Source organism: Ictidomys tridecemlineatus, chromosome 7 (genome assembly GCF_052094955.1).
Source record: "Ictidomys tridecemlineatus isolate mIctTri1 chromosome 7, mIctTri1.hap1, whole genome shotgun sequence".
Taxonomy (NCBI): domain Eukaryota; kingdom Metazoa; phylum Chordata; class Mammalia; order Rodentia; family Sciuridae; genus Ictidomys; species Ictidomys tridecemlineatus.
The window spans coordinates 177,552,720-177,568,296 of NC_135483.1; the positions used below are offsets into that span (position 1 = coordinate 177,552,720).

General features: G+C 36.3%; 1 protein-coding gene across 1 annotated transcript in view; it reads right to left on the bottom strand.

Moving 5' to 3' along the window:
• Positions 1 to 579: 579 nt before the first annotated feature.
• Positions 580 to 15,577, bottom strand: part of Abca12 (ATP binding cassette subfamily A member 12) — a 120,173-nt gene continuing 105,175 nt past the window's right edge. Inside the window, exons 43-52 of the mRNA XM_078018480.1 lie at positions 14,875 to 15,128; positions 12,940 to 13,144; positions 11,901 to 12,010; positions 11,464 to 11,605; positions 10,187 to 10,321; positions 7,998 to 8,101; positions 6,725 to 6,817; positions 5,492 to 5,597; positions 3,085 to 3,222; positions 580 to 1,734 (exon numbers count right to left, since the gene is read on the bottom strand). Coding sequence (XP_077874606.1) covers positions 1,627 to 1,734; positions 3,085 to 3,222; positions 5,492 to 5,597; positions 6,725 to 6,817; positions 7,998 to 8,101; positions 10,187 to 10,321; positions 11,464 to 11,605; positions 11,901 to 12,010; positions 12,940 to 13,144; positions 14,875 to 15,128 — 1,395 coding nt within the window. The 3' untranslated portion in view covers positions 580 to 1,626. The remainder of the gene's footprint in view (positions 1,735 to 3,084; positions 3,223 to 5,491; positions 5,598 to 6,724; positions 6,818 to 7,997; positions 8,102 to 10,186; positions 10,322 to 11,463; positions 11,606 to 11,900; positions 12,011 to 12,939; positions 13,145 to 14,874; positions 15,129 to 15,577) is intronic.

A 15,577-nucleotide genomic window follows, 5' to 3' on the forward strand; every position in this document is an offset into this window, starting at 1 on the left:
TTTTTTTTTTTGGCTCTTTGGTCCCTGAAGACATCCACATTATTAAAGCTACTCTTTTACTCCAAAAGGTTTATCTATACATTATACTCACTCAATGCATTTTGGTATCCCAAGATAAGTCATGTTGCCATCTGTTAAGATATGTATTCTTAATCTGCATAGATGACAAATTACTATGCATGATTTGACAGAACAGTAGGAGGCACAAACAAATATGGTAGTAGAAGAGTGGGGAGTCAGGTTTCAACAGAGAAAGCATGGCAGTAAAGCTTCTCTGAGAAAGTGTCACATTTCTGAAGACTGTTAGATGGGCACAAAAGGTGAGGGAAGAGCATCTCCCACAAAGGAACAGCATGTGTGAAGGTCTGGAGACGCAAAGGAGCTTGAAGCATTAGAAAACCTGAAGGAGTCCAGCATGACTAGATCCTAAAGAGCCAGGGGAGATGGCTGGAGTGCAGGATGGAGAGGAAAGCAGGGACAGAACACACGGGACTTGTGGGCCACATGACCTATATTTTTAGTTTCTTGGCTCTTCTCAAAGAAATGAAATGACAACACAAATTTTTTTTTCCCCTAAACTTGGAGTTTATTGGTTTTTGAAACAGAAACAATTGTGCCCAAAATGGCAAACGTGTACATATACACACACAAGCATGCACACACATACACACACAGTACATACAGCAGCTTCCTTGAGGATTACGTAACTCAGCACTGTTATGAAGTCTGTCCACAGCCATTCACACAATTCTGGGTCAGCAGGGCAATCAGCTGAAAATTATGTTCATATTCATTTTCCCTCCACAGAAACATTTCCCGAGGAGAAACGTGGAATATGAGGGTTTCTGTAAGAGTTTAAAGAATGTCGCCTGCCAGCAGCACATGAACTCTTAATCAGTTTTCAGGGTTTGTATCTGCCCATCTGAACAATTAGTTTCTGTCTCCACTTGAGCTTTATGATTGACAAGGCAGGCCAGGAAGGAACTCAGGTTCTGCTTACCACCAGGGTAAACTGTCCCTCTATGGCTTCTTGTAGAAAGGCACTTCTTTGGGTTCAGTATTGTATTCACATGATACTAACCATGACCCCCCCCCCACACACACACATACACACACACACCCCTGGTAGACATTGTGCTCTCTGTTTACTGCCAATGTTAATCTTAGCACTTTACTTATCACAGTGGACTCGTATCCATGATGATGTGTATCCTGTTATTTTTTAGAAATAAATTATTTTGTTTGTTCACCAACCTTATCTACCCCAATCCACCTTACTTTTCTTCTTCACTCTTACTTTCTGCCTACTAATATACATGCCTTTTAGGCTATCTTTTTATTGAAAGTAATAAATTAAAACATTCATCAACAGGTAGTCTCACCTTTGCATAAGAACACATACGTCATGCTCACAGTGTTGAATATACAGAATTCCATTCCAGTAACAATAACATTCATTGACCTCAGGAAAATAAACTTTTCATTTATAACTTTTAAGTCTTACACAATGGCGACTTAATGGAATGGGTAGTATAACACTTTAAAAATGAAGAGATTTTGAGGAAGTGCTGTCTTCTTCAAAACACATCCATTGGCCATTTGCTGAAATTGAATGAGTCAAGGATGCTAAGACTCTATCCGGTCATCCTGTGAGTCTAAACTTATGGTGGAACCTTGGCTACTGGTATCAGCATTTTCATAGGACTTTTGGTCTTTGGCAAAGTTGATGAAAACCTGTTATTTTTTCAAAGGAAAATAAGGCCATTAGTGCTGATAAACCAAAGGAGACAATAAGGCTAATTTCTCTCTGTTTTTTTCTCTCTCTCACACACACACATACACACACACACACACACACACACAGAAATGGAAAAGCAAATCAGAAAGCCAGATTTTGTAGGCTCATGCCCATAAGTATATATATATATCCTCACTTGGAGTCCTTTTATGCAGTCAACTCTCCCTGGAGTTTGAAAATAACACATCTGTGACTGTATTTATGACTGTGATTACATCTATAATCATATCTAATCTAAAGCGATAGCTGAATATCTATAGTTACATATCTGTATCCATATGATTTATATCAATATCTCTATCAAGTATAAACAAGGAGCCCAGTTCAAAAGTCCTAGCAAATGTTTATATAGAAATGTTGAGAGAAATGTCACTAGTTTCAAGGGATAATGCACCAACATAGGATTTGTATAGAAAGCCCACATTCTGTTTAGTTAGCCAATTATTTAACAGGAAGTCCTTAAGTCTATTAGACATCGATTCATCCAAAAACTATTTATCAAGTGTCTAGTTTTTGCCAGGCACGATGCTGGTAGTTGGTCACAAATCAAAGACTAAATCTTTGTGTTAGCAGGGCCACAATTATCTTAAGTCCCTATTAAGATGCCTAAAGCCACATTAAAAAAGTTATTCATAAAATGCAGCATGATACATTGACACAGAAGCCTGTCAGGACTTATTTTCAGACCCTTTTCAATGACAGACACAATCAAACATTCTACATGTCACGTTGGTTGGGCTGAACTTAGTTAAGACAGTGCAGAGGTGATGATGAATGACCTACTCAGCCTCTAGCTCTTGAATATAAATGTAATTAAGACAGATGTAAGTAGAAGAGGATTCTGCAGTGGCTGCTTTAACTGTGTGAATTTAGTAGACATAAAGTTCTGCAAATTCTCTCTCACTCTCCTCCCATCCCACCTAATCCAGGAAGCCAATGAAATGTCCTTATAAAACCTATCAGGAGAGAGTAAGGACAGCATTGACAGCTATTTTTTTTTTTTGTAGGTCAAAAAGTACGTTTTGTTGCTTCCCATATACGTGTAAACTTATGGACATAGAATAGAAAAATCTTCATTTCTCCTTTAAAAAATAGTTAATGCCTTTCACATCTTTTTCTTTTTTTCAATATCCCAAAATAAATGAGGCTCTTTGCTAAGTTTTTCAGGTGCAAGATTAGATGTTGCTTCAATTAAAAACAAATTGAATGTCATTAAAAAGAAATAACCAGGATGCATAATAATTAATATGTGACACTGTGCACATGGATCGTAGCATACCCCTTACCTCTTCTAGAGTGGTCTGACTCACTAGGAAATTTGTGATATTTAAAGCAGCCTTGTTGGTTTCCAGCAGATCAAAAATGTTTGCTACTCCTCCCGCCGTGACTGGCACATGATACTCTAGCATGCTAAGGTGCTGATCCTATGGGAACCAAAAGAAATAAATCATTTTGCAATGTTAGGTAATATTGACTTGATTAGATATTACTTTATTGAGGGTTAAGAAAAATATTGAAATTCATTCCACTGAATCTGACGCTACTGTGTAAATAAGGGGTGTTTTTAAACTAACAGCTTGTAGAGATGAGATGAAAAATTTTATGAACGTTAAAGAGAAAACAAATTAAAAAGTTAATAAAAATTCCAAAGCATTCTGCATTCATATTCACTTCTAAAGTCATAATGTTGCCTGAAAAAAAAAAATTTGCGGAATGGTACCTCACACATCAGCTTATGCTCCGTTCACATAATCTTTCTCTGAGATCAATTTTAGAAGTTGCATTTTTGTGTTACAATTGTTCCAAAAGGCTGGAAATGAGCTGCTCAATTTCTATTGGCTAAAGAAGTTACATTTCAAAAGCACTGTAGGAGATACTCATCCAAATGACGTCATATTCCTTCTCAAGTCTCCTTAAGATTCTTTTCAGTTTTTAAAATTTTAGTCAACGGTATCACTAGTACTCTATTCTTACTGCCCTGGAGTATCAATAACACCACTTTTCTGAATATTGAATCGGCTACTATGTCTTTCATTTTTCTCTAAGATGTCTTTCAAATTGAACCTTTCCTCTCTGTTTGCATCATTGACATTATTAACTTGATACTTATCACTCCACATCCGAGTTGCTGCAATAGTCTCCTCAGAACCCTAGAAATGGACACTGATTTATTCTGGCATGGAGCAGCTACAGCAATCTTTCTAAACACCATGATTGGGATGGCTTCTTATTTCAGAATCTACCCCTGTGGTTTCTATGGGTCAGGTCGGGATGGTGTGTTTCAGCCTGTTCCTCAAGATCTCTTTTTCTTCACCCCTCTGCTCGGTACCTGACCTCCCTGATGGACTCTTTTTTGCATTATGCCTATCACGGTTATCCGACCACTTTCCTTATTTCTACCTTTGATTGTTGCTCTGGCTGTTTCCTTTCTAGAGACGTAGAAACCACTGCAGACTTGTAAAGCATGTTCTGCTCAGGGAAAAATCAAATTTTTATCATCACTTCATTTGCCATGTATGGCACTGGTCTCCTGAGGAACCGACCAGGGAAAATGTAATTTCATCACTCAGTAAATAAAGATTTCAGCTCAGAGATTTACCAAAAGAAAAAGTATATGACCAACAAAATTTGTGCATAAAGGTATCCTTTAACTTTAAAATTTGATTTAAATTTAAATGATAGAAAATGGGTCTTAATAACAATCATGAAAGCTATTATTTCCTACAGAAGTTAGCCAAAGCCTGTGGAGGCTGAGGCAAAAGTAATTTGTAGAGATACAAGAATTAATTTAAAGATGCATTGTTTTGTTCTTAAATATCAGTTCACATTAATATTGTGCTTTACAGAGTATGAAGTATCTTTATGGACACACAGATACTCTGAAGCACACTTAATATGAACAAAGAATTTCAAATGATTTATTTTTAAGACCTATTTAAAGTTAACATCAATGTTGTGAAGTAGATGTTGATTTTTGTTTACATATGAGAAAAACAAGGATCAGAGACTCAATGTCTTGTTGGGTATCACCCAGCACAGCTGGGCTCAGCCCATGGCTCTGTGGCTTCTTTTCATTAATCCAGATCTGATTTTTTTTTAAAAGGACTATTTTCCATTTCATCAACTTCTATAAATTGCTGTTCCAGAAGGAAGTGCATTAATTTTAAGAACACGCTGCATATAATCTTATGTGTCCATCCTGTGGCTACACAATGCACATGTCAGTTAAAAATCAAAGCTAGACTTCAACTACTGTGGGACATGAGGATCATACAAATCTTTGTGGGTTTATTTTTCAAGTGAGGGGAACAAAGGAGTTAACCTCCTCCAGCTATAACATTCTGGAACTCACTAACATTTCTTATGCCTAAGAAGTGCCCTTGGTCATGTAATACCTGTCATCCCTCAGGTCCCAAACATATGTAACTAGTAAACTGGCACTGTATAAAACTTGAAAACAAATATTGTATGGTCATGAAACTTTTGTTTGAGAGAGAAATAAATGCCTGTATATGAAAGGACTCTGTGAACTTTAAATAGGTATAAAAATAAATCATTTGAAATTCTTTGTTCATATTAAGTGTGCTTCAGAGTATCTTATGCAACTTGAAACTAATGTGGTGCACATTCCTTGTGATGTCAGATATTCTGAGTGTCAAAGCTGGCCAAGCGCCACAGGCAGGTTACACTTACTTTTAAGTACGTTTTTGGAAAGTGGAGCTGCATGAACCTCGTGAGGGTCTCCATGCTCACTTTGTTATTCTTCAAGTGAACCTTGACAGTAAATCCACGTCCAAACCTAGAAAGAAAAAGTGCAAAATACAGTATGAGTTACATTTTGCCAAAATAGCTCCCCTGAAATTCTAGATAATGAAATAGGACCCGAGCCGACCATTACGGCCCCATTTCTTATATAAAGACTATCATTTTGCCATAAAAGTTCAGGGCATGTTGCAAACTTGAAATAAGTTCACTGCCTTGGTTTCTTATTTATTTCTACCTCTAAACTAAGTCAGATTCTTTGGGCAAAAGCAACATTAGAAAGAAAAACATAAAATCTTGACTTTCTTTGACATTAATAAATTGGCAAACGATGGCAATTTCTGGGGTTAAATACTTTCTAATTTAAAGTAAGAAAAGCTTTGAGAAGTGGGGCATTGGAGATTCAGTATCAACAGTGAAGATTAAAATTACTGGGGGTTTAAAAATAAATACTAAATAAATATGCTGGAACTAACTATATCAAAAAATATCATTTTTAAACAAGTTAAAACAAACTCCCTAAGAGCAGCAAAAGGCCTCATTTATCTTTTTTTTTTCCTTATCTTGGTTAATACTATTTTATAAGAAAGTCAGGTTGTTCTGAAGGAGGTATAAAGTATCATCCTGAAGTTTGGAGATTAACATGGATATGTATAAATGCATATACACCCTGATGAATAGAAAGCATTAATTCAATTTGAATTTGATGATAATATAATATTCATGCACATTTCTCTATGTATTCCTGATTAAAAGATTTTCAGTGTGCTAAAAGTGTCACATAGCTTAGTGAAAGCCTGGGCAAATGGCAAATGAACATGCTAGATAAAAATCTATGCCTTCATATACTTGTCAAGGCCTAATTTATTATTCAGTAAACTCTTAAAATAGTTACTCAGAGTATTTCATTTGTACATTATTTGTTTTATATTATTATTAGCTTTAGGCCTTCAAAGATTGGAGTTACTAATAAAAAAGTATAATAAACCCTTAATAAAATAATGTAAATTTAAGGTGAGTCAATGATTACTTACAATGATCAGCTTTTCCATACCTGTTTTACTACATGCAAAACAGGTTGCTGACATACTCTTTGAAACTAACTGAGGCACCATTATATTGACAGTCCTACACAATGTGTTAAACAACATATTGGTTCTTTACCTGCTTTTTATGTGCTGCAAAGATCCTATGCATTGGAACCTCCCATTCACCATAATGGCCAGCCTGGTACAGAGGGCTTCACATTCTTCCATGCTGAAAGACAGAGCAGAATCACATCAACATTCAGAGCATAGAAAACTGGGTTGAAGTTCATAAGCACAAGTTTAATCATTTCATTATAGCACCTTAGAAATCTCTCCTGGAGGAGAATAAAAAAAAAATAGAATCTCCTAAAATATAAATGGGATGTCTTCAGGGAGTGTTTATTAGTGTTTCCTCTAAAACTCAAGGCCATCTCTTTCACCTAGAATGCCCTCTCTATCAAAAACAATATTTCTTTCAGAATCTTTTAGGCTCTGACTCAGGATGTACATTTCCTAAGAAAGGTTTCTAAAACAACCCCAAGCTTTTTCATTATGCCTCATACTCTTGTTGGCTTTTATGTTTTGGATTTATAACTAGTTAACCTGTACTCAATTACATGCTCTCTCATTTCATGGACAATGAGAACTGGAGGCAATCTTACGCATCACCCTGTCTACTTCATGCAAATGTTCATGGAAATGAAATGATCGGCTCCGGTGTGCTGAGGACGAAGCTAAGATATAAATAAGTCTCTTGGTAATAAACAAATCCAATACTTTTTCCACTATAGGATCATTATAATGCAAGGTGAACTTAATCCAAATTACAACATAAGACCAACCTCATAAGAAAGCCACAGATAAAATGCTGTAGCACCTCTGATACTTAGCTGATTCAGGGGGACTACTTCATGGGAGGAAAGGCCAATGAAATGGTTCCGGAAAAACTGGTAAGATTAGAACCCAGAGATAGTTGGTGAAGAGACTATTTCAAGTAGAAAGCACAGCTGAAGAAAGGAGATAGGAAAGGGCAGAGCGAGTTCACGACAACTGACAGCAGAAATGTCGCAGGAAAAAGAGGCTGGAGATTAGATGAGGCCAGGAGGCCTTGCACACTAAGCCTAAGGATCCTGAACTTTATTTGACAGGGAATAGGGAGCCATCATTGAGTTAAGAGGGCTGTAGGTCCATGAAAAATTGTTTTCAAAAACACTGCTTAGATCTTACACTCTGCCTCATCCCAATGTTCTCATCATGAAACCTGCTTGACTTGCCCGAAATCTACAAACATAAAACCCTTCCATACAATTGTGGTGCGGATCATCTAAACAGATTACATGGAACTGCTTTTTTCAGTTATCATTCTAAAATGGTGCCCTTTGACTTTAAAGGTCCTGCCCTCGAATTACCTGTGAGACGTGAGGATGACAGAACATTTATTCTGTACCTCTTCTGAAATGATCTTCCAGAGGTGCCTTTTCGACTTAGGATCCATCCCAGAGCTCGGCTCATCCTTAATAGGGAGTTACAAGAAAAATTTATCAAATTAATTAAGTTTTGATGAGGTTCTTTACATGAATCACTGCATCTCAATTCCCTAGAACAGAAATCTGTTTTCGAAGTCCTGTGACTAAACTTGTTTCATACTTAATAGGTCTCTTTCTGCTGCCGTCAAAAAGCTCAAAATTAACTATATAAAATTGTCAATCTGTTTTTAAAAAAAAAGTCTCAGGAAAGCTGACACCCTGTGGCTTTACATCCATCTCTTAGGTTTCTTTGGAAAAAAATTCTGCTTCAGTTACTGACAAGGCAGGAGTTTTACATTTAATTCTACATTGTCACATATATATAGGGAGCTACATCAACAAGATTGCTATCTTGCTCATGAAAGCAGAATTGTGACGGCGAGTGATAACGTGCTATGTGAAGCAGAAAAGAACACAATTTGACATTTCAGTTAATATGTTGGAGGCATATTTTTAGTTTTATGTTATTAATTGAAATCTAACACTCCTTGGAAAACAAAAATAAGATTTGCAGAAGTTACCAAGTAGAAATAGACATTATTTCTCAAAGTAAATGATGCTTTCAAAAGTGTTCAGACGCCAAATTCAAAATGCAACAGCAGATAATCTAAATAAGCAATCATAGATCCTGACAGATGATTAAAGAAACAAAATATAGGTCAAGAGGACGTAAAAATTTAAAAATGTATCTGAAGTGGAAAATACGTACATGGGATAATCAGTGGCTTATTTTTATAGTAGTATGTTAAATTAAAAAAAATTTGTAGTTGTAGATGGACAGAATGTCTTTATTTCATTTGTTTATTTTTAAGAGGATCAAACCCAGTGCCTCACACATGCTGGGCAATCACTCTGCCACTGAGCTATAGCCCCAGCCCCTAACATGTTAAATTTAAAGAAAGGGGTGAGTGTTAATTTGGGGAAACAGTAAAAGATAGACTGACATTGTTCGTATTTTTGAAGGAAATAGCTTACATAGTAAACAAATGTAGAAAGAGAAAACAGGGTCTTTCTCTCAGAACTTATTTCATTGGGCTCATTACTATACAGCATTTAAGTAGTGCTTTTAATATTTTAAAATGTTTTACATGTATTATCTCACAAGGGTGCCTAAGGATTGTTGTGTTCAATTTAAGGGACACTTACACAATAGAATTCTATTATAAGCATCGATTGGCAGGGATGCGACACATTAGAAGCTGCCGGTATTACAGAAAGCTAGGCTGTGCATCATTCTATCTGGGCAATTTCAATGATTTGATCCGCTGTATGACTTAACTCTGGAATAATGTGGTGATTTATAACTGGATTTTTATTGCATAAGTTAATTCTTTTTCAGAGTTTGGAGGTCACTGAATGAAGGGGATCTTCTAAAATAAGGGCAATTTTGTTTCTCTGAAATAAATCCTTCTTCAATATTGGGCCTGGAGGACAGAATACTATATCTTCCTAGGTGCGATTTTTATTTTCAGGTGATCAATTTAATTTTCCAACTCTTAATTAAAATATGAATGTAGAATAGGTTTCTTGCTCTCCCTCTCCTAAATTCAGACAAAATAGCATGGTATATTATCCATCCCATTTCAGGTTAGGTAATTCATATTTTTAAGCTTCAAAGAAATAAAATCATAGCACAACACATTGTTCTAAAATGTGCCTGTCCTCCTAAGAAACGGAAAATCCCAGTTTATCTCATCAGTTCCCAACAGATAATGATTTTGTCAATAAATGGGAATTAATTTTTTGTCACATTCCATAACTTCACTTAGTGATTTGAATACCCCGAATTTGTCTCAGTTAGTTCCCATTCCCATGCTAATCATTTTCACTGAGACCCACATTGCTTCAGGAGACAAAAAAAAAAAAAAAATGTTTTCTGAGGACCTATGTGGTCATAAGTTCTGTGCTGATGTAAATTCCCTTAATTCCATGGTGCATTTTTGCATAATAGCTGGCATGTGGTAAGATGTCACTAAATATTGACTTGAATAAAGATGATGAAATTGCTAGCATGCACAAGAGGATATGGTGTTTAAACTACTTAGTAGCCTTTTTCCTAATGAATCTCTTACCAGCAATAGAATCGAAGGTTTTCCTATCAAGGCCAGCGCAGTGGATAATTTTCTTTTTGTGCCATAACTGCACATAGAGGTAGCTCTGTCCTTGTAGGGCATCAAGTGAAGTCTCCTAAGGAGTTTATGAACAGTCTGTGGATAATAAAAGAAGAATTAGCTTGACCTTTCCCTACCCAAACCCTTAAAGCATCAAATAGAAGAAAATCGGCTTGTGGAAAGAAAATCTTGTCATGGACAATATAGATGTAGAAAAAAAGAAAACATTTAAATTCAATATAGATTTTTATTTCCATTTTCAAAGACCCATTTCAAAATTCATGGTTTATTTAAAGAAATAAAAAGCAATTCCTCAGAGACTCATTTTCAAATGGGATTCTTTCCCCCAAATGTGTGTGTGTGTGTGTGTGTGTGTGTGTGTTTACAACTGCAAATTGTACTTTATGCTGCATTACCACAGGATTCTCCTATAAAGCTTAAAAGCTTAAAAGAACTAAAAAAGAATTCAAAGGCAGGTTTCTCATTGATTGTCATCACTGCTCCATCTTTCTTCTTACTGAGAGGCGATTTGTCACAAAGGTTTTAAGTCTATTTAAAACTGACCCACTATCAAAACTTTAGTGCATTAGGAATCATGGGTTCTTGTGGTTATTTCTGTAGTTAAATAGCCCTGGCAAATAATGAAATCCTGGTTGGACTTTATACAGCAGGTCTCCAGGGTTGTGAAACAGAGGAAACTGCCCTAAGGGTTAGCCATCCCATTACAAAGGCAAATAGCTGCAGTGAGATAGACTCACAGATTAAAAATCAAAATGGGGGACTGGGGACACAGATCAGTGGTAGGGCGTGTGCTTAGCATGTGTAAGGTCCTGGGTTCAATCCCCAACATCAAAATATAAATAAATAAAAATGGAAGCTGTTCTGTGTCACTCAGGCATTTGGCAGTTAATTGTAGGTGTCAATGCTTATTTGGACACCAAAGGAAGTACAGGCATCAGCATCCAAGGCCCAACTCATAGCCTAATGCAAGCATGATCCTCTGTTTGACAGTTCTTAAAAGGGTAACTGAACAAACACGGCTGAGGAGTTTCTAAAGCTGAGTTCACAGGTGTGTATGCAGGACACACAATCAAGCTAAGTCGGGTTCATTGTCATTGCTAGGAGGAAAATGTCACCGTTTTCCAGATGTCAAGTTAGTTTCCTGGGGGGTACAGTGGACTGAGAAACAGGAACAGCAATGGTCTTCAAAGGAACGAGTTTTTCACATGTGTACTCACCTCTTTAATATCTTTTTCTGGAATTCCATGCACCCTGGCATAGAAATACAGATGTTCCTCCACTGACATCAGGTCATCTAAAGCATCTTCCTGAGGGCAGTAGCCAACAAAGGAACTGTGAGGGTCCACGAGGCCCAGCGACCTGAATGGAGAAGATCAAAAGCATGTGAGTTTCAAAAGACCTGTCTTCCTTGGTCCCCAAATGTTGGGAAGGTGGCTCTATTTTGGTCATGGTGGTGGGTAATTTTGATAAAAGGGGATAAAATAATCCCACTATCAAAGTCATACTTTAAGGTGTAAAAATATCCTTTACTTCAATAGCTTTTTTCCCTCCATCTAAAAGTTTAATAATACAACCACAAAATTACATAAAGCATTCGCTGAAATTGTTTCAATTTTGGTGCTTTTCAGTAAGTGAAAGCCTTAGCTTTTCATACCCAGTCTTATTTCTTATCAGAATGTTTCCGCTGGAAGGAATGATGTCCCCAGTCAGCATCTTGAATATGGTGGTCTTCCCTGCTCCATTCACCCCAAGAAGGCCAAAGCACTAGTTTGAGGGAGAAAAAGATGAAAAACTTAGATACACTGCTATTGTTGTCTCTTTCCCTCTTCCCTGGAAAAATCATTTCCAAGAAAAATAAGCCATTAGAGTTATTTGTGGTGTTTGGTAGTTTGGTAAATCTTTCTCTTTTAAGAGAAATGGGTATGTGTTGTTGTTTTTTTTTCCTTTTGCCATCTGAATATTTGTACATACAGAGGATCTGCTTTACATATTGCAATAACACCCCTTTCTGTGACACCCATAAAATACCCCACCAGTAAGATATGCTCACCCAATGATGTAATTACATTTATAGATTTGAACTATTCACACAAAAATCACAAATTTACTAAATAAGCTGCTAAAGCTATATTTTTTATGTTTTTTAATAAATTGGGTGCATGAAGTTTGCAGTTCTTCTCAGAAAACTAAAGGAAATAGCCATATTCTTTTTCTTTTTTTTTTTTTCAAGTTGCTTTCATATTGTGTCTGTGAAAATAGCAAGAATATAAATAGATGCTGTTTTAGGACCTTTTTTTTTTTTTTCGAGAACTTCTGATTTCCTCATGGTATTTTTTGGAAAGGTCTGGAAATGAAATATCGAAGAGAATACCCTGTCTGAACAGTCTCTCTGCAGGAAAGTCCACCCCAGAGAGAAGAGGAATTTGGGTAAGGAATCGGGACTTGCTGTGGGATTGCTATTAATGAATCCCCCTGCCAAGAGGAAAGATTCACAGGACAAGTACTATAGACATGTAAATTACACACACACACACACACACACACACACACACACACACATATACACACTCATATATCTCATGGAAATATTCAGAACTTAAGTTTCATATTTAAAAAAAAATTGAAGTTAAATAACTGAAGATTTTTGTAACTTATGCCACTTAAAAGAATAGAAACAAGACACAGTTCCTTACCTCTCCAGCAGGTATCCCAATGCTTATGTTGTTTACAGCCATAATTTTTTTGTGAATGAGTTGGTAGGTCTTTGTGAGACGATGGAGCTGGACCAGGTCAAACTCAGCAGCACCATTCTCCACCCTCAGTCTCTCAGCCCGCACATCTTCATCTTCATCTATTGTCTCTGCCACAGGCGAAGAGCTAAATTTTCTGAAGAAGAGTCTAAGAAATGGACCCAGTGATTTTACATCAATGATTATGAAAGATCAGCACTTAATTTTGATATGTTCTAATGTGTTTTCACTTTGCTGAAAGTATAACATCCATTATTATGCTTCTTTTAAATTTTATCATGTACTCTGTGATGCAAATAACTAAAAAAACGAGTATGAACTCTCTTCACCATATTCACCATGATATTTAGGAAGTGGTTTTGTTTTCCATGCCTTAAATGTTTACAGATCCACTGTTAAAATTCTGAACCCTAAATTCAGTAACAAGGAGATAAAAATGTGTCTTAAGTTATCTCCAAGACGGGGTTCAGAATTATTAGTAAAATCAACAACTACCAGCCCAAGAACAGCCATCATGTTTTTAAAACAATAAACAAACTAACAGAAAAACCCTCCTCTTCCTCTTCTTCACCTCTCTCTCTTTCTCTCAAAATTGTGGTAACTCAAAGCATGCAATCCATTTTCTTAACTAAGCTTTAAGTATACAATATGGTAGTGTTAACTATATGCACAATGCTATAAGCAGATCTATTTTAAAATTATCAATAATAGGGCATCATTCTTCATTCTATATGCTTTTCACTAGCAATGTCTCACTCAGGATCTAGACAAAATTTTAGGGTTATCAGCTCTGCAAACTCACTAAGTTCCAAACCCACCTCAATATCTTGCCTAACAAATACGAAAACCAAACCAAACAAATAAAATGTGAAAATCCAACACATCAATCCAGGTCTTCCTCATAATGTCTCTGTTTCTTTTAATGATTAGGTCCAGAGACTCTAATTGTGATGTTTTCTTTGAATCTTCCCTATTGTAAAATCCATTCAGAACAGTGCCTTATACTGTTCTGCCATGAATCATCTCTATTTCTATCCTCATGGAGAGCTTTTGCTCCCCATCTAGATTGCTACAGGAGCCTCAAGCTGTGCCAGTGTCTGACTGTCCCATTCTGCTCTGCACTAGCTCCACAAAATGGCACCCCCCAAAGCACTATTTGATCATGGCACTCTCTGTTCAAGACATTTAATGAACTACCATTTGTTTGCTGAATAAAGTCCAAATCTCTTCACCAAGGATTCAAGATGCATAATGTTGTATTTCTGAATATATGCCCATAATTTAATTAGTCTTTAAACAAAGGACATTCTGGTTGTTTCTATTCTTTTGCTGTTAAAGATGGTTACTATGATGAGCAGTTTTCTTATATATAAATAATCTTGCATTTGTGAAAACATGTCTGTACAAAAATTTACTATAAGTAGAAGTGCCGTGTCACTGTAATGTACACTTCTTTTCATTTATGGTGCTATCCTCACTTTATGTTGACTTGTTTTTTTCCCAAACTCATTGCCGACATGGCACATACTCAATCCTCTTTCTCATTTCTTCCCATGAAAGTGTTTTCTATCCTACTAAACTCAATTTGTGTTTATGAATGTATTTTCTCTCTGCCACTGAATCTTACTCTTTAAGGTTAACAATTGTACTTATTTAATTTTTTCCTTATTCTGGAGCAAACTTTGTAGAAACATAGGAAGGTGAGATAACTACTTATTAGAATGAAACAAATGACAAATTACACTACAAAATTTTAAAAGTTTTTGACCAAAACATTTCCATACTACTAATGGAAAAAATGGGCTATTGACCCCTCCCTGCATATTTGAAACTAAACTCCATCATGGATGTCAAAAACTGTGCTTTCATTATATTTACCTGAACTTTTTTATTAGCCATTCATTGATTAAAAGTCGCAAGAGAAAAAACATGGTGCCCTGGGAGACCAAAGCCACAAACATTGCACCAAGTTTGTCCATTTCAAAAGTTTCGCTTGGGTATTGCACTCCATATGCTTTTAAGAAGTCCAAGACTGACTGTTGTTGTGATAGTTCAATCAAACCATAGCCAAAACAGAATTGCGGAAAAATCAGGAAAATTCGCTTCAGGGTTTCAGAAATAAGCTCTAAAGTCTAAAAACGAGAAATAACAAGAAAGCTCAGTGTCAGAACTCCAACAAATGAACAAATATGTAAAGTTAGATGTAGACAAATATTGAGAATTCTATCTGGATCAGCCATTATTTCACACGTATGCTGAATTTGCATAAACATATTTACTATAACCAAATGGTGGAGGTTTATTATTGAAATGCAAGTAAAGAGAGTGTTTTTCTTGAGGTGACCTAAGGTGTTAGGCCCATGTCTAGAGGCAAAATCACTTCTAGACCTTCCTCAGACTTTGGGAATGTAGGACTAGACAGGGTGTCAGGGTCTGACAGGGAGAATCAGTAGGTGCCCCATAAGGGAGGGCTTGGTTCAGAACCTAAGGTGATATCCATTTGGAGAGGGACTAAAAAGGCGAAATGAGATGGGAGGAGTGTCAACATCTCAAAAAAGGAGCAAATGGCTCATTTTCAACA